This window comes from Epinephelus fuscoguttatus, linkage group LG5 (genome assembly GCF_011397635.1).
Source record: "Epinephelus fuscoguttatus linkage group LG5, E.fuscoguttatus.final_Chr_v1".
Taxonomy (NCBI): Eukaryota; Metazoa; Chordata; class Actinopteri; order Perciformes; family Serranidae; genus Epinephelus; species Epinephelus fuscoguttatus.
This window is the reverse complement of record NC_064756.1, coordinates 29,812,478-29,835,766: the sequence shown is the minus strand read 5'-3', so window position 1 is coordinate 29,835,766 and position 23,289 is coordinate 29,812,478. Positions and strand designations below refer to the sequence as shown.

Genomic DNA, 23,289 nt, shown 5'->3' with positions numbered 1-23,289 from the left:
GGGGGTTTGTAAACGTCCTGAATCAGATAAGAGCTGTTTCTCTCTGTGCTCATGTGAGATTTTTAATCAGAAACATTTGATAATTCTTTCTGCATGTGGAAAATTCTACAGAAAGGGTTTTCAGAGATGAACACTGCAGCACAGAGCAGATAATTAAGACTGCCTGCTAGCATATGACTGTCATGTCTGTGATACACTGGGTTATTTAAATGCTCCCATTGGACACAACAATGAAAACCCTACACTTGTGGCTTGTAAATCACAAAAAGAAGAGTGAAACAGTAGCGGTCTGTAGACAGACCAGAGGCCCCGGGCTTTTTGTAGCCTTATTCTAAATGTTTTTTTTATTTTTTTGTATTGTTTATACTAATTTGTTTAGGGTGGTCTTTTTACAGTATATACATTTATATATATATATATATATATATATATATATATATGTGTGTGTGTGTGTGTGTGTGTGTGTGTGTGTGTGTGTGCTTTATGCCATAATCTAAACAAAGCAACACAAACAAAACAGTGGAGGTCCATGTAGTGGCTGTTTGATGGTAACACAGTGTTCCTCAGCAGATGGAGTTTTCCCAGTTGTTGTCATGAAATTGTAGATGTTCAACTTTATGCTGTTATATTGAGAGTCGAATTTCTTACAAGCTCGTAAATGTACCCAGCTGGCCACTGATATTTGGTTGAATTTAGGTTGTGACATTAGGTGACCAAAATTTAATGTCAAGACAACGTCTAATGCCAACATCAATTTGAAGTAGCATACTGATGACCAATGACGCTGATATTTTGTTGGTTCTGATGTGTTAAAATATAACCACATAACCAAAATCCAACCTCTTCCAAACGTCTCATGCCAATATTATCTTGATGTGGAATAACAGCATTTAGCTGAGAGGTATGGAGAACAAAACCAGATGTCTGCAAAATGTCATAATGTTCACATCCATGCTTCAATCAGGACAGACTCATTCTTACATGTGCACATAAGTATGACAAATGTGAAAAGCCTTTGGCAATTAGACCCCTTTGTGATGTCATCTATTCCAGGAGGGTGGTAAAGTTGTAGTAGATTAGGGAACCCCCTATGGAGTCTAGACGGTGGTGGTGGAAATGGTGGTAATGAGATAGGATGAAGAGGGAGCTGAGGATCTGGATGTGAAGAGGAGTGGGCTTTTGATGAGCTTGTCCTGGGCTCTGGATAAGGTCATGGGGGGTGAATGGGGTGGAGGAGGGTGTGGCGATTCCGTCTAAAATGACAGCTGACAGGAGCAGAGAGGAGAACGGATATTAAGTTTGGCAGCAGCAACATGATTGGCTAACCGGGAGAGGGAAAACCCATAGTCAGCTGATTGGTGAGTGGGGTAGAGGGACAGTTGTGAATGGATATAGCATAAAGACAGTCTTCCTGTCTGAACTTATGCTGAGCTCCATTACATGAAATTATAACACTGTTAGACATTTAAAATATCATCAACCAAAACTGAACAGTCCAATGTTTTTCTCACCTTATGATGACGTGCCACTTGGGTAGGTTTAATATTCATGTTACTTTTAGCTCTGTTTTTGGTCTCCACCAACTCCCAATAGAATTTAGTTGCTGACTGCTCCACTGTGTTCACCAGCTAGTTACTGACTTTGTCTGTCTGCATTTTGGTGCCTAACTGGTGGGATACGGGCATATTTTTTGCTGTAAAACAATATTCATAAGAGCGGAGAGAGAGACAGAGATGTCACAGGCCAAAAAAACAAAATAAAAAACTGAAAGACGCTACGGTCATTTTATCAGTTGTCAAAATGTGAAAATATTGATTATAGCAGCTTTTAGTCACTGAAAGGCCTTTAAGGGTCTCCGATAAAAACAAATTAAATTTGAACATCCACAACAAGTGGGCAAACTGTCCACTAGGGAAGATTGTGTGATACAATTAAAAGCTTAAAAACAGCTACTACATGGAACTTGCAGTGAGATTTAAAAACTAAAGAAAATCGCAATAAAGTACAATGAAAAATATGTTTTTCACTATGCTCTTATATAAACTGCTTTTGACTGAAACAGACCTGAGTTGGGTTTTTTTCCAGGTACTCGCCGCCACTCTCTCAGCTGCAGGTGGCTGCTGCCCTGAAGCCTCACACACTTCACATCGAGACGAGGGCCAGGAAGACCGCAGGCCATGTGACAACATTTTTGTTGTAACTGCTCCGCACTCTCCCACCCTCTGCAGCATTTCATTATTTCCAAACCCATGAGCTCAAACAATTTGTCTGTTCAGCTCAGTCAGCTGTGGCCTTTGAAGTGAGCTCCCCGGTGATGTGTTCGTGTTCATTAGCTAACAATCAGTGTTTTTGGAGAGGAGGAGGAGGAGGAGGAGGAGGGTAGGAGCACTAAATAGAAGTGGCCACCTCTCTTCAGTGTGAATTAATAAATCATGAAAGGTAACAAAGAAAACAACACCGGCGGTACACTGGGAGTGAAGAAGAAAACCAGCACTTTTACAAGAATACTTTCCAAAGGTTAGAGTTTGATGCAGAAACCCATCCTGACTTTAACATCTTTGGGTGGGGTCTTAAGGAATGTTGAAAGGACCCGCTGCTGTTTTACGAGGTAACAAAACTAAACACATTTGCTGACGGATTCATTAAGTGTGAAAAAATGCCCCTCGCAGCCATCTGCCAAAAAGTTAAGAAAGGCAAAAAGGAGAGGTAACCTAAGCCCACCAACACGGCGTTATTTACCCCCGCTGCCTGCACAAACATGCAGATGGTAGCAGTGATGGATTAGGCTGGGGTTATCCCAGTCAGGCAACGCCATGATAATAGAGTGAGTGCTTTTGGGCCGAGGCAACGTGGACACTAAAGTGATGAAAGTGAAGTCCAAGAAGGGAGATTTCTGTCCAACATGCCACAGAGGATTAAGTATCTGGTTTCTCCTCCTGCTCTTAATCTGGACCAGAGGGGGCGATTGTCACTGTGCTAAACAACATGCATTGATAGTGTTGGTGTCACCTCCAAAGCCAGGTTAACACTGGGGATTAAACGCAGGCACTTAGAGTGGGAGGACTCGGATTAGGGATGCCATTGTGAATTCCTGTGTCAGTGTTTTGAGGGCATAATTTCAGTGTGATAAGTTCACAATATTTAAAAAGACACATCTTACTCTTGGGGCTGATGGGTGACAGGAGGGAGTTGTGGGTGGTCAGCAGCCGTCCGGTCGAGCAGGCGTGATAAAAAACCTGAGCAGCCTCACTCGTTTCACTCTGTGAACCGGTGATGAAGAGGGTGCTGAGTTAGACAGGATGGAGAGCTGTGTGAAATGGGTCAGTTAGTTACTATCACAGGTGTGGACAGTGGAAGAGGCTGAAGGTGACAGAGACTGATGGCCCCTGGCCTGAGAGACTAAACATCTTAACCTCATATAGGGGAGAAAAAGGATCTTTTCAGTAGCTCTGTAAGTTGCCATGTGTCATCTTAAAAACTTGGTGAATGGCAGAGTAGTGGTAAAGCTGGCACATCCTGCAAACTGGTACTAATTGGACTTGTAGTAAGACTGTTTTGTCAACCATCAAGGTCAAGAATAAACTTCACTTCTCAGTTGTGCCATTGAATACTTTGCAATTATTATACACTTAAGTAATGTGGAAACAGGAAACTGGGAAAGGAGGAACATGAAGACTCTCAACAACACTGACTGAAAGACAAAAAAACCAAAACAAAACTAAACTAACTTCTGTAATTTAGTCCTTCCCCATATATGGTGGCTGACAGGGGCAAATGCGCTACAACAGCCCCAAACATTTCCATTAAGAGAAACGTGTTGCAGATTAAGGCTCCAATCAAACAGCGTGCATTTTAGCAGCTGTTTGTAGTCATTTTCAAACAGAGTGAAGCCTTTTGCTTGCTGATTTTGCAGAACACCCTGCATATTTCTGGTCTATGCACCTTGTGTTCTTGCAGGAGCACCCTGATCGGCTCAAGTTGAAAACACCTCAACTCACAGTGGAAGAAGTGCCTGACGTCTTTCTTTTTTTCCCCATTGTCCAATCAGATGAAATGAGACTTCTGTACTATGGTAGCGTTAACAACAAGTAGCAGCGTACATGGCTTGTGTCACACAAACATTAGCGCTCTTTTATTGTCCCCGTAGGCGAGCTGCAAGACAAATCTGAACAAATTGTTGCCTTAACCACTTATGTTTTACCAACAGTAATTAGGGCTGACAGCAGACTGTCAGACTGTCCCCCAAATTTATCCTAAAACGCTTTGAACCGACCATTATCCAGGCGAAGCTCCTGGACCAGCTCTTAGTACTTGTAATTTCTCCTCTCTCCGAGGGTCTCACGTACCCACACGGATCTCTGTTTCCCTGTTTTCAGCCCCAAAGTGCCCTCTGTATGTCCATTATTATGCAGATTTTAAGGTACAGAAATAAGCTAAGGACAGATGATTTAGTGGTTGCCCAGAAATAATAATTAAAAAAAGACGTAGCGAGCTGCAAACAACTCTCTGTTGGATTGTAGCAGGCGTCAACAAAAGGCAGTGCTGTGATCTTTGCATTCTGCAACCTGCAAAACGCGCTCTGTCTGATCAAGGCCTGAGAAACTATTCCATTTCAAAAGCACATACAAAAATCCAAAACATGCCGCAAACAAAAAAAAACAACAACAATCAAATGCAACAGAAAGACGCTGCAGACACAGCGTCAACCCAACCAAAGTTCTCTGGTCTTCTGGGGCAGTGGTTCCCAACTGATCCAGCAACAGGGGCAAGATTCTTCCTTAGTCATTAGTTCAAGGTCCACTTAGTTCATTATATTTAGCATGATACTTGCGTTTGGCCAAAATTCAATATCTCTCACTCATTTTACAGCTGGAAATTCACCATACTTCAAAATAAAGTGCAGTTTGTACAAACTTGACACATTCGTGAGTCACTTGCAGCCCATTCAGAATGGACCCACAACCCACTTTTGGAATGCGACCCACCAGTTGGGAACCACTGTTCTAGGGGGAGCGCTTAGATGAACAGCTGGACTTTCGACCCGACAGAGAGAGAAACCAGACGAGAGCATCTGTTCTGTTTTTGAAACAGTAAGAAAATTGAAATAAAGTGGCAACATAAAAAGTTATGTATTCTTCTTTATATTTGGCCTTAGAGTTTTACAATGTGATAAAACACCAACAGATTTACGTTGCTAATGCAAGCTTGTAAATCTGTAGTGGTTTTTTTTGTTGGCTTTGACTGCCTCCTTTCTGTATTTGCAGCGTTTTGCTGTAAATGTATTTTTTAGCTTTCTGCAGCATGTGTTTTCATTATCAGCATGTTTCTGTTGCATCTGTTTTGGATTCATATGTTTTAGAATTGCCACCATTTCTGAAGCTGAGGCAGGTTTCTCCAAATGGAAATGTTACAGGCTGTTGTAACTCAATGGCCCTTGTCTGCCATCATACCTGTATCTATCTGTAAAGCTTTAAATGGTTATGGGCAATCTAAATATTAAATTAACACAATACTCATCAAAAGAAAAAAGAATCTGATGCAAGTTAAAGAACTTAATAAACCAAAATAAAAATCTCGCTCTCTGAAAGCAGAATCCCCGGACAAATATAAGTGCAATAATCATGGTCTTTTATTGCAAACAAAGGAACAAAATACAATCTACCACACTTTCATCTCTGATTCCTGTGAGACATCAATCATTCAAACAACAACATACAAAATAATGGGTCTGAAACTCTCGTGAACAAATATAAAATGCAGTGAAAACAGGCTCGCCCTTGACATTATCATGAGACGAGAGCTCCTCGAATGCACGTAAGATAAAGTAATACTCTGTGAAAATTACAGACCTCATACAAAAAAATAAGATTTTTTTTTTCAATAATAATAAAAAAAAAAACAGCCAGCATATTTACAGGACAACAATATTTTCTATGAATCTGGCTTGCCTAAATTCCCAGTGAAACTTTACTTATTACAATTTTCTCAGTAACTAACTTGTTACATGTGTCCTCTCAAAGTGAATAAGGCATGACAATCAACCTTTTGTCTACTCCGACCTTTTGATAACAGCAAATCTTAAATATCAAGATGGAAGACATATTAAGGGACCAGTCAGTCCTCCTCTTTAACGATATTAATATCCTTTATATTAACGCTTGTCATTTTTCAAAGTTTCTGTGCATTGCTCAGCCCGTCTAAGGCACCAACTATTCAGTAGGGGAGTCCAGAACAAACTGTACATGAGCATAAGAAAATCAAACTGAGAGAACAGCTAATCCTACGCTAACCTATTAGCATTATGTACATGTATATAAACATTAGTGATGAGAAATAAGGAAAGTTGTAGGAAGCGAATAACTTAATTTACATGCAACCAGTTGGTGAGTGATCCAAAAGAACTTTACAAAAACATTCATCACTTCAGCTCAGTCCTTTAGAGATGAAACAGAGACTGAGAGATCAGTTTTAGAGCAGAGACAGCAGTTTGCATGGAGTGACTAATAAGAAACAAGTTGGCAGCTACAAATCAGCCTTGTATATATGTATAAAAAAAAAAATTAAAAAAAAATGTGTGCATGCAGACACGGATGTGCTATATATCAGCGACTTTGAGCACTTTCATTGCCAAGTGCAACGAGGAAAAAAAAAAAAGAAAGAAAGTTAATTAAAAAGCTGAAGGTTTGAGGTGAGGACTGCTCCTCCAATGTGGGCTGCAGTGGCAGATGTGTGGCGGCTGGGTGCGTGTGCGTGTATGCGACGATGAGAGTGAGAGCGAGATTATTTTCAGACATCTAAACCTTTCGACCAAAGTTTTGGCATGGGAAAAGCAGGGTGGAGAAGGGTTAAAAAAAAAAAAAAAAAAGCGCAGCCACAATCTATAAAACCCCAATAAGAAAGAAAGAGACCTCAAAGTGTACCCCCACCCCTCGTCCTGACCTGACTGTAACACACATACATGGCTCCATCTTCGAGCAACAAACACCCTGATTGACTAAACAGGGATCTTTCCAAAAAGGGTTATGTTTTCCCTTTCATGTGAGGCCACTTTGATCCATGTATCAGTCCTGAGGAAACCAAAAAAAAAAAGGGGGAGCACTAAGTGGAAAAGTGTAAGGTCAAATCAAGCCGTGAGAGATGAGATCATTCATGATGTCAGCTCTTTTGTTTTGAATAAGTGTCACTGGGTTTGTTGTTTGTAGGAAAAGAAAAAAAGATACATATCCCTTTGGGAGCCATTGCACAGACAGCTCTAACCTAGATGGTTCTTAAACCAATTTTTTCACTCATGGATTAAATTTCTAGTTTCCATGATCGCTGTAGATCCTCAGAGGAGCTGCGGAGGAGCCAAACCCCAATATTATAGCCTGTTCTGTGATCAGTAGTGATGTCAGCTGCTCACGATGTTTCCAACTGTGCTGTGAGGTATTTGCGCAATCATACTTCAAACGCGTACAAACTAAAGCTGAAGGATCACTTTATTAGTGCTCCTTTTTCTGAGCTCTCTGACCCCCCCTTTCTTTCTTTTTTCCCCCAGCAAGTGTTTTGCTTTCACCATCGTGAATCACGACCCCGGAGTGTCGAGCGGGAGCAGTGAAACTGTTGGTGGTTTATGGAGCCGCATAATGTCGGATGATGACAGCTGTGATAGTCGCATCTGGTATTTATAACTCATTGCTTTGATCCCATGTTTAAAATAAAAACTATAATGACCAATTGGTGTTTGTGTGCAGACAGAAATCAGAGGATACAGAGGAGGGAAAATGAGATAGACAGCGAGGCAGCCTGTTATCATGGCTAAGTGGAAGGGGCTGAAGCCTGGTAGGCCTCCTTTGATGTTCACTGACAACTGTAATAATGGAGTTGTGCTTTTTCACTGCAAGAAAGTGACTGTATTAACACATTTCAGTAACGATAACAGTGCATTTGGTTTAAGTTATGATCCTTGAGACTTTCATTAAATCAAACCTGATGTGTAATACTTTTTATATTGGTAATTTTTCAGCAGTAATTATATCTCTACTGTTTCATTGCTGTGTCGTTGCTAGGGCAACAGCTTTGGCTCCTGTTTACTTCCTGTCAGCTACCAAGGAAACTATAATATAAATTATATTATATATAAATATATTTAGTGTGTTTGTGTTGTCAAATTTGAAGCAGTATGTAGTTATTACTGGTAATGGCAGAGTCCCGTTCCCACACTAGGCTGCCATCCTAAACAAGATGGATTCAGAGGAAACGATGCAGGCGTGTAATCCAGCACAGTTTTATGTTATTGTTATCAGTCTCTGTGTCGCATTCTTCTTACACTGAGTCAGAGCTGCAATTAGTTACTGCTGTTTTCTACTGCTGCTGTTTCACATTAAAAGTATTCAGCTGGCAAGACACCAGGTGGCTTTTATTGTGAAAGCACCAACGGGGAAACATTAAGTATTTGTCACTGTGGTTAGAGCTGAGCTCACCAGCTCATCAGTTGACCAGACATTCCTGGCTTTTTTTTTTGGTTAGTGACTCATTCTTACTTTACACAAGCAAGTAAGTGAACAAAAAGGAGCAGCCACGCATCTGCAGGTGACAAGATGCACATTAGCTGCAAGTATTACTGACTGACATCTTTGTTAAAGCGTCAGTTTGTCTGGCTGCACTGTAAACAGATACACAAGTTGCTTCTTTTGTGTGTTTGCTGTAGTATTATATCACACTTCCTCTTACAACTGTAACCACGGGTGTCACCAATCAACCAGGAAAGAAATCTTAAGGATTACAACTTTAAGAGTGTAGATATCTGTAAAATAAATAAGCTGAATTGGAGCTGAAAGTAAAAATACTTCCACAGGGAGTGACCACTCTGTCTCAGGTTTCAGGGTTACCATTTCATGAATAATTTACATAAGATACTGAGAGTTTTTTAAAGCCACTGAAGAACTTAACTAAAGGTTTACCGGGGGGTTTCTTTGTAATGTCAGTTAGCTTTTCCCTCAAAACAATGCAATTCTCCCTTTTAATCATGAGTGCTTAGTGAACCTTCCCTTTAACTTGATGATACATCTTGTTTTTTTTAAGAAAGCATGCATTATAATTTGCCTTAAATACTGGTTGCAGCCATGATAAACATCTCATCGGTATGAAAATGCCGTAAGCAATCATGGGACCGTTTTGAAAATGCCACAGAAGTTGCGAGGTTTTACGGGAGCAGAGCTCAGTCGGTCGGGGATATAAATACTTCAGTAACAAGGGTTTCAACACCTGCCCTGTGACCTGTGTTAAAGACAGGTGCAAACACAAACAAGCAGAATAGAAAACCTCATTCACATCAGTCGAAACGTCACTGTATGCCAAAGCCTCTTAAGCCCACACAGATAGTATCACTGTTCCAGCTTATTTGTAGCTCCTTGACATGCTACAAATGTGTAATACAATCCACATACACGTCCTTAAGGTTAAGTGGTTACAATCAAGGCAGAGCAGTATTGTTCAAAGAGCTCATTGTGAAACTGAGTGGAGAAGTTGTACTCATCCTTTAACTGAAATGACACCTTTAATGATATTTATATCTGCCACGTGTGAAATCAGTCTCAGTCAGTCATTTGTCCTTTTTTTCCCCCTTCACTCGTTTCCTCAAACGTACCACTCCCTGCGTGAGATCACAGATCCGTCCATGTGGGACACATAGTCGCTGTCTGTGCCATTGTCATAGCAGTCATCCGGGAGATAGGGGGAGCCGTTGTTCACTATGGGGCTGTGCACAGGAGGCCCGCAGGGGTGCATGTTTTGGGTGTTGTAGTGATCTGGGTAGTAGTTTCCCTCCTTGTGACCCCTGTGGCCATCCCCCCTGTCGGCCCAGTCATCCCTATCCTTGTGGTCAGGGGTGTAGTCCGGGTAAATGATGTCTCCACCCAGTTTGGGTTTCAGCTCCTGGCTGCCTTTGCTCGTCTTGTCCCCGTAGACTTCCTGTAGCTCATGCGGCTGCAGCACGTCCAGCTGAGATTCCTTCTGCATGTCGGAGGGTCCCAGGTACTGTTTGGTGTAGTAGTCTCCTCTGAAGGTCCGGCGCTGTCGCATGAAGCAGACGCCGCCAAGGATCAGCAAGAGAATCAGGAATAACACTCCACCTACGGCCCCTCCGACAATTGTGCCCAGGCTGCTGTCAGGTAAGGAGGCCAGGGTTGGGGAGGTGAACAGGGCTCTCCGCTGGTCGACAGCAGTGCCAGTTCCGGAGGTGTCATGGAGGAGGGATGCGGTGGTGCTGGGGGCCGCCGTGGTGGGGGGAGGATCTGCGGAGAGAACATGTGATGAAAAGATTTAAACAGAGAAGAAAGACAGCAGATTGAGTGAGGAGTCATAAAAATAAAGAGAGGAAAGACCACGCTTTATGTTCTGTAACGATTGGCGAGCAAGTGTGAATGGTTCTTAGATTAATTTATAGCAACACTGTGCAGTGTTGGAGTAGAGACATGCCTCTCCTGAGACTAAAGAATCTGTTGAAAGCTGCGCTGTGGAGCAAAAAGGAGGAAATGAGAGGGGCAGAGAGAGGTTAAGTGCTGACTGTCATTGTGTGTGTGTGCACGAGACAGAGACAGCGAGGGATAGGAAGACAGAGGACATGCACTCATGAGCATCTGAGTGAGCGTGATTGGCTCTCCCCCTTTCTTTCCAAGCCCTGCTGTGGGGAAGTCATGTGAGAAGATGAAACGCTGTGTGATCGATGTGAGGTTCCTGCATCTGATTTGTCCTTCGGTGGCCGGCGTTTGTGATAGCAGCCAGAGCTGGAGAGGAACGGGCTTTGTGGAGCTCAAGGTCAGGATAAGTGTCTCCATTCTGACCTCCAGCCTCTGGGGCTAAGAGCAGCCTGATACCATGAGTCGATCTCAGCACAGGAACATCAAAAGCCTGACTACAAAGCAAAATGACTCGCTCTAATAGAGGTCTGCATCTCCGGGAGGTTTTTAGGTACTAGTTATCAAAACCGGATTCCCTGTGGAGCTGTAATGATTTCCACAATTTGTGTAACTGAGTAAGAGTCTAATTACCTGCAATTATACACTGTGTGTGAGCCTGAAGGATCGGGGCTAAAGTGAAAGCATGAGAGAGGATAATAGAGACGGCTCAAGGTCAGTGAACTGATATACTGGCAATCGTCAGTCACTATCAATCCCACCCTGCAGTGCGACATTTTAAACTCATGTATGGTTATGAGCATCTGCAACCATGTAGCTGATCATCTGAGAGACGAGCAGCCAAAAACCACAAGGCTGCACAGACAACTGGGAATGTGAAACAGCTACACCGAGCAGCCACGGAGGGGGGAGGGAATATAGCTGAGCTCAACCTGGCTATCTCCACAGGGGATGGAAGTGAGAGGCCGCAATGCCCAAGTCTTACTATTTGACAAGAGAAGCAAGATAATTGCTCGGTGCAAGTCGGTCCTGGACAGGATGTCAGCTGTGCTTTCGTTTGGAGCGGGACTCCAAACCGGGCCTGTACACAGATGGAGCCTGACAGCCTTTTTTGGGGCTCCTCCAGCTCTTTTCCTCTCGACAGTGAGAAACGAAAGGGATTGTGTGTGTTAGCGGAGTTCGTGTCCAAAAGCAGCAGTTGCTTTGTTTGGAAAAGGATTAAAAGCAGCAGAGGAGAAATGAAAACAAAAAGAGATGCAGAGTTCTCAGGATCCACACCCTGACTTTACAATAATGAACTCAAGTAGCAAACCATGGACAGACAGAGGAAGCAGACGGGAGTAGTTAAATACCCTACGAGTTTTCTAACAAGGATTTATGCCTGTGAATCAACAGCACTAACAAATCCAAATGCAGGGAATCCCCTTTCCATGATCGGGGGAAGTCCCTTCTGCATATTAGTTTTAATCTATTAAGCACTGAAATAATCACATTTCACACAACTTAAAAAAAAACAATACACTGTTAAATAACAGCCACACACCTACTTCTGTGTACTGCAAATCTGTGAACACAATCTACTACGTCCCGCTGTGAAACCTGACCTTAAACAAAACAAAGACAAAGGCTACATGGGTGCATACTTTGCTGAACCAGCAGGGGTAAACACCCTCTACCTTATCTGAGAAATCTAATGTTGCCAAAACCACAACAGTGGAAACGTTTGGTACTGATACTCTTCATCTGCACTCCGAGCTCCTCTGTTGCCAGGAATGTGTGAAAGTGGATCTGGGCAGGGACATTTATATGAAGGCTTAGCTCTGCTAGAAGTGTTGAACTGAGGGCCGATCGCACTGAGAGGGTAATCTTACATCAGAGAGGGGCACGATGAATGTAAAAAGGCACAGATTGCTCTCTCTTTTTAACCTGGGGTGTTAAATGTAATTTATCTAAATAAGCACATGAAAGAATTCAATAGCACTTTAGAAATTGAGTAAAGAAGTCAAAATATACCTTGTACCCAGAGGTTTACATCTTGACTGCGGAGACCGATATCGTTTAGCACTTCACAGCGGTACACTCCAGAGTCATTGCGATCCAACGGGCGATTGAAAGCAAAGCTATTGTTTGATATCTCAACACCCTCGGGCATCGATCCATCCAACCTGTGCAGATATGAAACATTACATAAATCTTACAGTGTACAGTAAGTCATACACACAGACTCAAAGAAATACATTATGTTGCTACTGCAGTGATGTCACTGTTCTGCTGGTTGTGTTGACTCTCACTCGTAGGCCTGTTGCAGCTATTACATGATCACATGACTGCGATAATTTGAGCTGACTGCACTTCCATCAGATGAGGGGGGAAAGCTCTTTCATAGCAACATAAGGTTTCAAAGTCAGAGCAAAAAAAAAAGAAAATAAAGAGCTTGGCTGTCTAGACTTTTCTGGTACTGTCAGTTCACATGAGACCATATTTCTTTCTTTCAAAGCAAGATGATGACAAAGAGCTGCCAATAGGCCAGTGTTGCTCTGATGCATGAACCATTTGGAATCTTTTATTTATAGCAGGGAGTCTTCCCGACGGGTGCAGCAGCGCAATTGACAGCTCCAGTGTCCGGGCTCCAAAAGTCAAGCTGGAGGTAATTTATAGACAGAAGCTTCTTCATTTCAACCCTTAATTTTAAGTTTGTTTGAGCCCAGTTTAGTTTATCACAACTGGACCACACAGCAGCTGATGTTTCACCCATGTTGGCTATAACATTAGTTACTCTACAAACAAGTGGCTTTTGTCTGTTTGTCATTAAACTGGTGATCCACAAAACAACAATCAAACAGAAAAAGACTCCTTATAACTAAATACTAATGATAAACTCATTTAAGTTTCATTATAACCCAGTAAACTGTGTGAGGGGGATTTTACTTGAACACATGATAAACGTTTAATTTGTCCAGACTAAAACAAAGTCTACACCTGGTTTCCATTATTCACATTCTACAATGTCTTTTTTGACATGAGCTGCTGACAACCTGACAACAAGTATCAGACATTTTTCCAAGTTTATGAGTTGGCAAGTACTGCACATTTTAACAACTGATTAGATTTAAGTGATGTGTCCCCTGAATTTGGGGCAGAGATGGCTGTCACATTAAAGAAACTTTAACAGAAGATGTCAACCTGTTCTGACATACTCTGTCTTGAACAATGGACTTTCAGGGGAGGACAGCAACGCTGGACAGTACCTGAGACTCTTTGAAGGCCCCTGAATTAGGATGTAGCATCATCTGAGTGACCCCCAAAGTCTGAATTTCAATGTGTATAGCTAAAATGCAAGGGGCAGTTTGCCTAATGCTGCATAGCTGGAACCTTAGAAGAACACAATCAGAAGTTTTTTGGGATACTGACCTGGTCCATGTGAAGCGACGGGCAGGTGGGTTGGCTTTGGCGCCACAGGTGAACCTCACATTCTCCTGACCTACATACCAATTTTTGTCGATTCCGATTATTGATACCATTGGTGCAACTGTAAAACAAAATAAAACAAATGGTTATGATTTAAAAAATGTGTATTATTTACTAAAAACACATTTTTTTTTAACAATGTATTTTTTTTATTACAGCAGTGTTTTTTGTTAGGTCATGCTGACCAAACTGTACTTTAGTTTTATTTCACAGTGTATAAGACTAGCACTCAATAATCAGTCATTGTGATCCCAGCAGCCTGATGACAAATGAGCTTTTCCAGAAGGAACAAAGCGTGCATTATAAGCACAGTAGCGGAGCGATGACAAAAACAAAGCCTGTGCAGGACTGTAGCAGGGTACAGGATCTGCCGGTGAACGAGAGCCAAGAGAGCGAACAAATGACCCTGGGTTGGTGGAAAGTTAGAAAATGACAGACTCACTCCGACAGTAGATGTAGTGCAGCTAATAATAAACTCTACTGCCTCACCATGACAAAGAAGAAAAAACAAAACAAAGGAAAGCAGGAGGATGCCTAAATGAAAGCAGGCACATGCCACTGTAATAACACATGGCAAACACTGACTTAGATATCCAATATTTCATTTTGATTTCTCTCGAGGACAAATGAGGAACTCATTACAGCGCACAGTAAGATGCCTCGGCTTATCGTGTCCACTGACCCTTTTCACGTTGCTCCACGTTGAAATTGTGCTTGTTTTGCACTTAAAATCCCTTGCCTCTGCATTTGACATGATTTATAGAGCTGGGAAGCCTCTTTCTTCCTGTATTAACCTTGTTTTTTACTGCGTCTCCACGCGCTGTCCCCCAGTAGCCCCCTGCTTCTTGTGTTGCTGCTGAGGCCTGATCAATATTTCATAAAATACCTTCATTAGCCTGCACTCACATGGTCCAAACACAGACTAACCCTTAGTACTGCTTGCCAAGGAAGTATGCATCAATGATTATAGCATTAAGATGACTCTTAAATAGCCCCTTTATGGGCGAAGGAGGAAAGGTACTGAGCGGGCTATTCATAAATCAGGCTATCAGCATGGGTTAATATCGATAAGATGCACTGTACCTGTTAGGGCTGCACAACTGGAGCTATAATAATCGTTACTTTCATAGAACATTCATCGGTGATTTCAGGAACAATTTATATTATTGATGACAGTAACTAAAAGTTCAATAAATGCATAATCTTACACAATTAATTGGGCAGTCGTAGTGCTTCACTTGACCCAATGTGGGGAGCAGCGTGATCAGAAGCAATCTGGTGTAGCGGGTAAAGGATGGTAAAAGGACGATGTCACAAAACCACTCACACTAAAATTTGGTTTCATTTATGTCTCTTTGAGCAGTTTGAGGAATAACTGACAGCTGCAGATATTCTATATTTTTGTTATTGTAGATTTTAGCAAACATTACTGAAACAGGAGTAAATAGCTCATTTGTTGGGGACCTTGGATTTAGTGAGCTGGTCAGTATTTACAGCAGCAGGGTGCAGAATGTGGGATTGACTCAAAGTACACTACGGTGCCTATGTTCGTCATTACCCAGTGCAATGATGCTGCTCACTGGTGTGTATTTGGAAAATCGGTGTACACATGCACATCTTTGTTGTCCAGGTTCTGAGTCCAAAACTGCAACTGTATTTTCTGTCTCCGATGGACTTGCAGCACTGTTAAGTGTTCTTTTTTGTTTGGGTCAGACTTTTAGCAGTTTGTGGAGGAGACAACACATGCAAGAAATTTTATTTATAAAAACAGAGTGATTATGACAGCAACAACAAAATGTCATTCACTGTGGAGACAAAGGGATACCTCCATGAACCAGAGTATAGAGAAGATGAACTTTGCAGAAGGAAAATAAATGGTCCTGTTTGAACAATCAGGAAAGACACAAGCATGCGCCATCTTTGAAATACTTAGGAAAGTGAAGTTCTGTTTCTGTCTGACCCGAACAGAAACTCTAACCTGTGGTGCATGGCACATTTGGATTTTTTACATAGGGATACTTAAGTTCAACAGCTGAGGAAATGTAGTGCCAAAGAAAAGGTTGTCTGATGGTGAGGTACAGGAGCTAAAATATTCTAAACATAGCATCCACTTAGACTGATATTGATTTTTTTAAGTGGCTTTTTTTTTTTTTTTTACTGCTAACCCCATTCCACAACAATACATTGCTACGTTTCCGTAGTGGCACTCCTGCCTGCTTCTCCAAACTGGGAGTGAACTGATCACCATCTACTGATTATGAATAAGCACTTCATACAGTCCCACTTCAGAAAGTCTGAACTATCCCTTTCACAATGTTGCAAGTCAATAATTTTTGGACAGTGGAGGTCCATGGCACAGAGGAGTAAGCTCCATCAGGCTGTGGCTACACAGGTGATACTTAGTTGAAGTAGTGGGATCAATTCATTGTTGGTTTTGGGATTTCATGATAAGAATAATATCACCTGACTTATCTTGTCAAGTGTAAATAAAAAAAACAGCACAGGAATCAAGGAAGCGCTTTATGTTGCACTTACACTGAATATTTAGTGTATAGGGTATGCGGAATTCTGTTTGCAGGGCTGGGTGGCGCACCACACAGGTGAGCGTCTTCCCCTGGGCGTAGCTCTGTGGTTGCCACATGTAGCGCACGTGTACGGTGGTGGTGCCGTTGAGCTCATCGTGACTTAGCCTCTCACTTCTTCCATACAGCTCCGTCTCCCAGAAAACCTCAGCAGCAGGACGGCCACGCTCTGCTATGCAGGTGGCCACCAGTGACTCGTTGCCTCCATCCAGCAGAGCTGTGGGGCCGGCGGACACATAGACTTTTGGCTCCACTGTGATGAAGAGTGCGAAGAGGAGGGAGAGAAGGGGGGAGGAGAGGAAATGACAGAATGGAGAAAAGATTATAAAATGAATATTGATCTTTTGTGTATGTATATGAATAAATAATGTCCATCATGTAATATATGGACAGAGGGAAGTGGCCTTAGTATACTTAACTGCCAGAGAGAGCAAATTGACTTCTTCCATTTCACATACATACATTAAAAATTGATAAAGCATGCTATTAAATCATATGGATGCATTTCAGAGACTGAGCTGCCTTTATTGTTGGAGTCTAATGGTCCAACTGTATGGTTCTAGCACAGCCTTACGTCTGTGTATGACTTTGGGGAAAAACCCTTCATATTGCAGAATCAGAGGCTACTGACAGTCGACACTGTGGAGTGTTTGTATTTGACTCTGTTGTACTGAAAGATGAGGAGCAAAGTTACTGTACACTTCTCAGCACTTTGAGTAATGTTATGCCGGCTTCCTGAGAATAACTGCAGGTTTAGACTGAACAAGGATTTTCTCAACAGAGAGGCAAAACAGATCCATGCAAGAGGGACGTGACCAGAATAACACCACCCCTCTACCTGTTGTGCGAAGCAGTAAAACTGTTTATCTACTGCTGTGCTGGCCTAAAAAAAGACACACAGGGCTCTGTTCAATAATCACAAAGTGTCAGAGATGACACTTTGTGATTATGCTGGAAAGTTCAGCAAGACAAAAGAGGAAAAGGGACGGATGAATTACAGAAGATGGTCTGCTGAGGGAGGGGAGAACACAATGGAGGGGTGGTGAAGTAAACTGGCTACACAGGTTATACCTCTATGTACCATCACTGGAATTTCCCTCTTACGTAAATTTCTTCTTCTTTCTCTTGCGGTGCACCGTCTCCTCCATCTCTGTCCTTCCTCAAAGAACAGCTGTTCCACTTACTGCGACGGTGACCGTTTTAAGAGACACATGGGGGCACACACCAGCTTAATCCACAAGACAAGGCCATCACCTTTAAGACATCTGCCACCCCACTCCTCCGGCCAGGCAGGAGGTCCGACAACAAATTCAAATAACTCTCGGCACCCCGCTTTTCCAAAAATAACCTGGCGTCTCCTGTACCCGGAGCAGGGGTGGGGACATCGCTCTCGGTCGTCCACCTCACATTCTTCATTTGCTTCCCCCGGCCCCTCCTTACAGGGTTCTGACTATAAACAGTAGCTGCTCTATGTTAAAAGGCAAGCTGGCCGAAGCTGCAGAATTACTAAATCAGACAGACGTGTTAATTTGGAATTGCTGTCAGGAAGGGAGGGGAACGCTTTGGATGAGTGGAAATGCTTTAGGGGAAAGGGTAACGATTTCCCTTCAGCAAACTGGCTGCATTGGCCCTTTCCCACCCACGTACACACTGACCCACATATGCACACTGAACACTCACGTCACAGCGGAAACCCCTAGAAAAAGGGGATTTGACTCCAATGGTTATGCATCACATGAGGACACTTTTACTGTAAAGATTCATCATCAAAACCTCTAATTTCACATTTTTACTGTTTGGTATGGTGATCTATAGCAGATCTGAAATAATCAGCCATCTTTTTTGTTTTAGATTTTGAAAGCTGTGATGCAAAAGGTTGATAGTTACCAGAACAAGAAAAGATAAAACATGAGACATACAGCAACATGCAAGCAAAAAATGACACTTCACAGAAACTGAAGGGGAAGTCCAGCATTATTTGAATAAACAAAAAGAAGAAATGAAACATTTCTCACCACAGGAAAAAAAAAAAAAAAAAAAGAAAGAAAAAATAAAAAAACTATGACCCTCCTCAGATTTTGGCTTCGGTGAGTAAGCGTCTTTAACCATCTCTCTGTGGGGCTGATTCCTCAATTTTGTGACTCAGCAAAAAAGAACTTGCATTATTTGCCACATCAACGAACAGACAACTTCAAACAAAAGAGAATGCAGTTCGTGGTTGAAAGACAATGCTCAAATGCTTATTGATAAAATCTGCCTCGCCAACTGAATGCATGTGCATGTTTAAGAAAGTCAATGGCTGTTCATTAGTTTTCCCATTCACCTGTCAGCACGTTCACACAAAAGGTCGATCTAATTCACTCACTTTACGTGTCATATTTTCCTTCTCTAGTTCCTTCCTTTTGCTCACTGGTGGAGACTTTTGGCTAACGCACTGTAGCACACTTCCTGCTGAACTGTTCCTTAAATGCTCAGGCCTTTTCTCTGAGAAGCTGTAGACGCACGGTGAAAAGGAAAGCGAGAAAGTGTTGGGCCAAAGCAAATATTGTGTGTTGAGTGTCTCATGATTAAACACAAGACAAGGTTCGCATCAAGAGTGTAAGTCAATGTCTGCTGCACCTGTTAATGATTACGATGTGTGTCGTGACTTAGATCTATTATTCATGGGTTTGAGCCTTTTCAACGCTTTAGTTTAGTTCATTTGAAAGGAATGAAAATGAAGTCAAGTGCTTTCTTTTCAACCTCAAAACGTAAACATGGATCAAAACTTGGAACTTTGAGCTGAGTAGTTTAAACTGAAACAAACACAATATACACCATAAAACCAATATTCTGTATCTAAAAACAGTTTGTTAACGAGGACCTATTATGCTCATTTTCAGGTTTATACTTGTATTTAAGGTTTTCACTAGGACATGTGCACATGCTCTAATGGTCAAAAACAAAATTCCTCTCACTATCTGAGCTGAAACACCTGTATTCATAGCCTGGTTCCAGACCATAGACCCCGCCCACTCAACTGAGTAGGCTTGCATCTCTGGTCTGGCATACTTCAATGAATTTGCGATTTATCTCGTCCAAACGCTGGACGGACCAATGAACGCTGGGGGTCTAGCGATTAGCCAATCAGCGCCATGCTGATGTCAAGCTGTACATCAGCGTGGTGAGGATAGCAACAATGGCGACCGCTACAGATCCTACAGACCACATTGACGATGCTATCGAGGTATTTCACCACTACTCGCGTTAATGGAGGACCAAATTAAGGAAGCTGCTAAACTGGATTTAACGGTGATGCAGATGGGCGTGCATGACGACGGAGACATTTTAAACGGGCAATGCTCGCTTGTTTTTGGCACCCCCGAGGCATGGATACTAATGACGTCAGATTCTGGGTGAGTCGTTGATCTCCACTGATTGGTTAGGGAAAAAATCAAATTCCCTCCCCCTTGTAAATCGCCTTCAATGGAAGCCATGTCAGACTGAAGGTTCTGGGAGCTTCAGTCTGACACTCAGGCTACTGTATTCACCCTCTGTCTGAGTTACTCAGTTTTATCGCTTGTTTTTTTAGCCCCCCTTCCCAAAAACCCCACTCTACTCTGATTGGTCGGCGTATCCAGGTCTACCATATCTCTATTGGTGTGTCTCAAATCACATACTTCTGTTAGTACACTTCTATGTAGTATACTATGTGCACTATGTACTCATTGGCGTAGTGCACGAATTTCGACAGGGTAGTGTTGTTTCAAACCAAACACGGCCGTTGCACACTCACCGGAAATGATGAACGCAAATTAACTAGTTTGCAAACTAGCATTAGCATTCTCATTATTGTTCACGGTACCAAATCATTACAGACTGTTAAATTAACCCAATAAACATACTGCTGGCTTATACCAGACAACAGTATAGTGGTGTTTAGTGCAAAAGACACTTGTATTTGTACAATTCAGCGACATTCACGGTCGCACAGTCCTCGGCCGCTATTTCCAGTTTAAAAAGTGGCCCCCCCCCTTCCGCTACGTAGCCAAGATGGCGACCATTGAGGGCGAGAAGTGTCCATAGTTCCACACTCAACTTTTTGACCATTTTGAGTGCACCATCCGGGTACTCATAGTGCACTGCTTTTTTCCATACTTCTCAGTGTGAACGCACTTATGCACTCAAAATATTAAGTCTAAGTACAGAAGTATGCGATTTGAGACACAGCATATGTCTGTGCACATCGCTGCACCATGAATAGAAGCACTTTCACTCATCACCAATATGTTTCAAAAACAAGGGGGAATTAGCAACATTGGCAATCGAGTTTACATGTGTCACTGACTTTAGCATGAAGCTTTATTTAGCGGGGTAGGCTTTGTAATAAATCTGGCACACTATGACATCATACCGTAGCCAGAGTTGAAACAACTGCTGGAAACGTAGTGTTAAAAGCAGTAGGAAACCTGAGGTTTTTGCTCACAGGGATTACTTTTACACATGTTGACCTCATTACTTGAAACTGTGGCCATGTTATTTATGAACATCCTTCACTGTCACACTATATTTAAGACACAGAATACAGGAAAGCATAATAGGTCCGCTTTAATAAACTCCGGTTCAACAATATATTGCCCATATGCTGACTTGTTAACCAGAAATTTTGGGATGCAGCTACTTCTTCCTGTCTCAAAACATTCTTGTGAAAATGGCACAAGTCAACCCAAAAGGAGGCAGAGATGAAGATGCCAGTCTTCATCTCTGCCTTGGGAACTTAAATCTGCTGACTTTAGGTCTTGTAATTGTGATGTGTGCTCTTTAGGATAAACACCCTATGCCCACATGACATGTATCTAATTGCCAAGAACATATATTTCCACCATAATCACACCCTAATTACATGAGAATTGTAAAGAAGGCCTAGGCATGTATTTGTGTTTGGGTGTGCATGTATGTGTTTGTATGAGCCATAAAAAACCCAATGCGTGTGAGAAGCTGCGTGGAGAGGAAAACAAGGTGTAGCTGAACTCTGTGAGGTCCCAGACACTGTGGCTGTCACAGCAGCACTTAATGTAACACTCATTAGTCATCAGAGTCTCCCTCAGTCTCTGAAGTGAGACGAGAAACTACTGCCTACAGTGCAATCTCCGACTCTCAGCGCTGCCTGAGTGCAATCCAACCGCCAATTTAGGGCTTGAAACATACGCTGACCACTGAGAAAGTTCAATGGTCATAATCCTCAGAGAAGGGGTTACTGTATGTGCCCCATACAGTGTAGAACATACAGGTTAACACCAGTACAAAGACAATACAGTGTGTGTATGCAATAATTTGGATAAACAGGAAAATGGTAATGAGTAGCAAGAAATAAATATATCTTGATATAGTACGTGTTTGATGAGATGTATATTTCTTTAATAATTTATTATAAACTGTGGGGTTGTTAAGGTCATTACGGAAAGGCAGATGTATCAGCACCAACAGAGGTTTTCAGTACAAAAAAAGAAAATTATAATACTAAATGTGCTGATACCCTGAAGTATATCATCTTTAATTATATATTTTCTACACTAGAGACTGCCAAGTTTGTCATCTGCTTCCTCGATGCCTGTGAGAACGTCACAAATGCCAGTTACTCAGCCTGAGGTATGATTTCATAATTAGTGACAAATGGTGAAGACAACTAACAACAATCCTCACTGCCTCAAGGGAAATGGCTGCACATTGTCGTCTCGACCAGTGCTACACTCGAAACTTTTTCATGTAGCGCGGTTAAATGCAAGTGAATGTCATGAGAGTTACTCTGCATCACACCCTGCAATTAACTTGTTGTTGCATGCAACTAGTTGCATCAAGTTGGGACTGTTTTGACTTTCTGCACGCTGTTTACATGGTTGCTACATCAGAAGGGAGTCTCTATATTCCTCACAAGTATTAATATGTATGCTTTATGATTTGTATGTAAGTAGCCTTGTGGAGGACCTTATGGAGAGATTAATTTAAACCTGACATAGCAGGTTTTTCCACAGTGAGTGACACTGCACTGCAGATTCCTGTAGGGATTTAAATTTAAATATCCTCTGTCCACACTCCAGGTTGTAATTTAAAAAGCTAGGTAGCTTCAGGGAGTAGTTTGTTCCTCCAGGGCAAACAACTTTGTGGTCACCGAAGCTTTGCTTAATCACCACCAATGACGTCCTGCTTTAAAAGTGAGATTATAGAACAGTGTGAAGAAGCACTAAGTACAATGAGAAAGGAAAAGAGAGAGCTCTACTTTACCTAGTACATTAACATAGGTTGATGCTTGTGTGTTGCCCAGAGGAAACGTTGCAACTTTGCAAGTGTAGGACCCGATATCTGCAAAGCTAGCTCCTTCGATGGTGATGGTGGCGTCCCGTATAGAGGGGGAAACAAACGAGACGCGCTTAATGTAGTCTTGAGAAATGGAGGTTCCAAACTCGGGGTTGAACACTGCCAAGGTAATGGTGCCTGAAGGAAGGCGACGTTCCCAGGAGCTCTGTGTGAGATTGAGATTGGAGCCCATCTCTATCCTGCAGCTCAGTGTGATGTTCTTCCCCAGCACTGCGTTCACTTTCTCAGGAACAACCACCTGGTTACTGCTTACACCTGCTGAGAGACAAAGAAGAGAGATACGATTCAGAGACACAAGCAACACATCATCGCTGCAGCTTTAATTAAATTGTAAAAATACATTTCTCATGACACTTTCACTTCACTGGATTGTGAGAGTATAGTTTTTGTTCTCTGGTATCTAACAGTGGAAGAAAACTGTCTGTGAATTCAGCTCTAGAAAGTACAGTAGATGGGATGTGCCAGCAATAAGGCCCAGATTAAAATTA

At 42.2% G+C, this 23,289-nt stretch overlaps 1 protein-coding gene across 2 annotated transcripts in view; it reads right to left on the bottom strand.

Annotated features, from left to right (window-relative positions):
- Nucleotides 1-5,625: 5,625 nt before the first annotated feature.
- The window catches only part of nectin3a (nectin cell adhesion molecule 3a), a 35,338-nt gene continuing 17,674 nt past the window's right edge, over nt 5,626-23,289 (bottom strand). Inside the window, exons 2-6 of one of the 2 annotated variants that reach the window (XM_049575706.1) lie at nt 22,709-23,059; nt 16,401-16,700; nt 13,809-13,926; nt 12,411-12,562; nt 5,626-10,274 (exon numbers count right to left, since the gene is read on the bottom strand). In XM_049575706.1, the coding sequence (XP_049431663.1) occupies nt 9,619-10,274; nt 12,411-12,562; nt 13,809-13,926; nt 16,401-16,700; nt 22,709-23,059 (1,577 nt within the window). In that variant the 3' untranslated portion in view covers nt 5,626-9,618. The remainder of the gene's footprint in view (nt 10,275-12,410; nt 12,563-13,808; nt 13,927-16,400; nt 16,701-22,708; nt 23,060-23,289) is intronic. The other variant, XM_049575707.1, reaches the window with a different exon arrangement.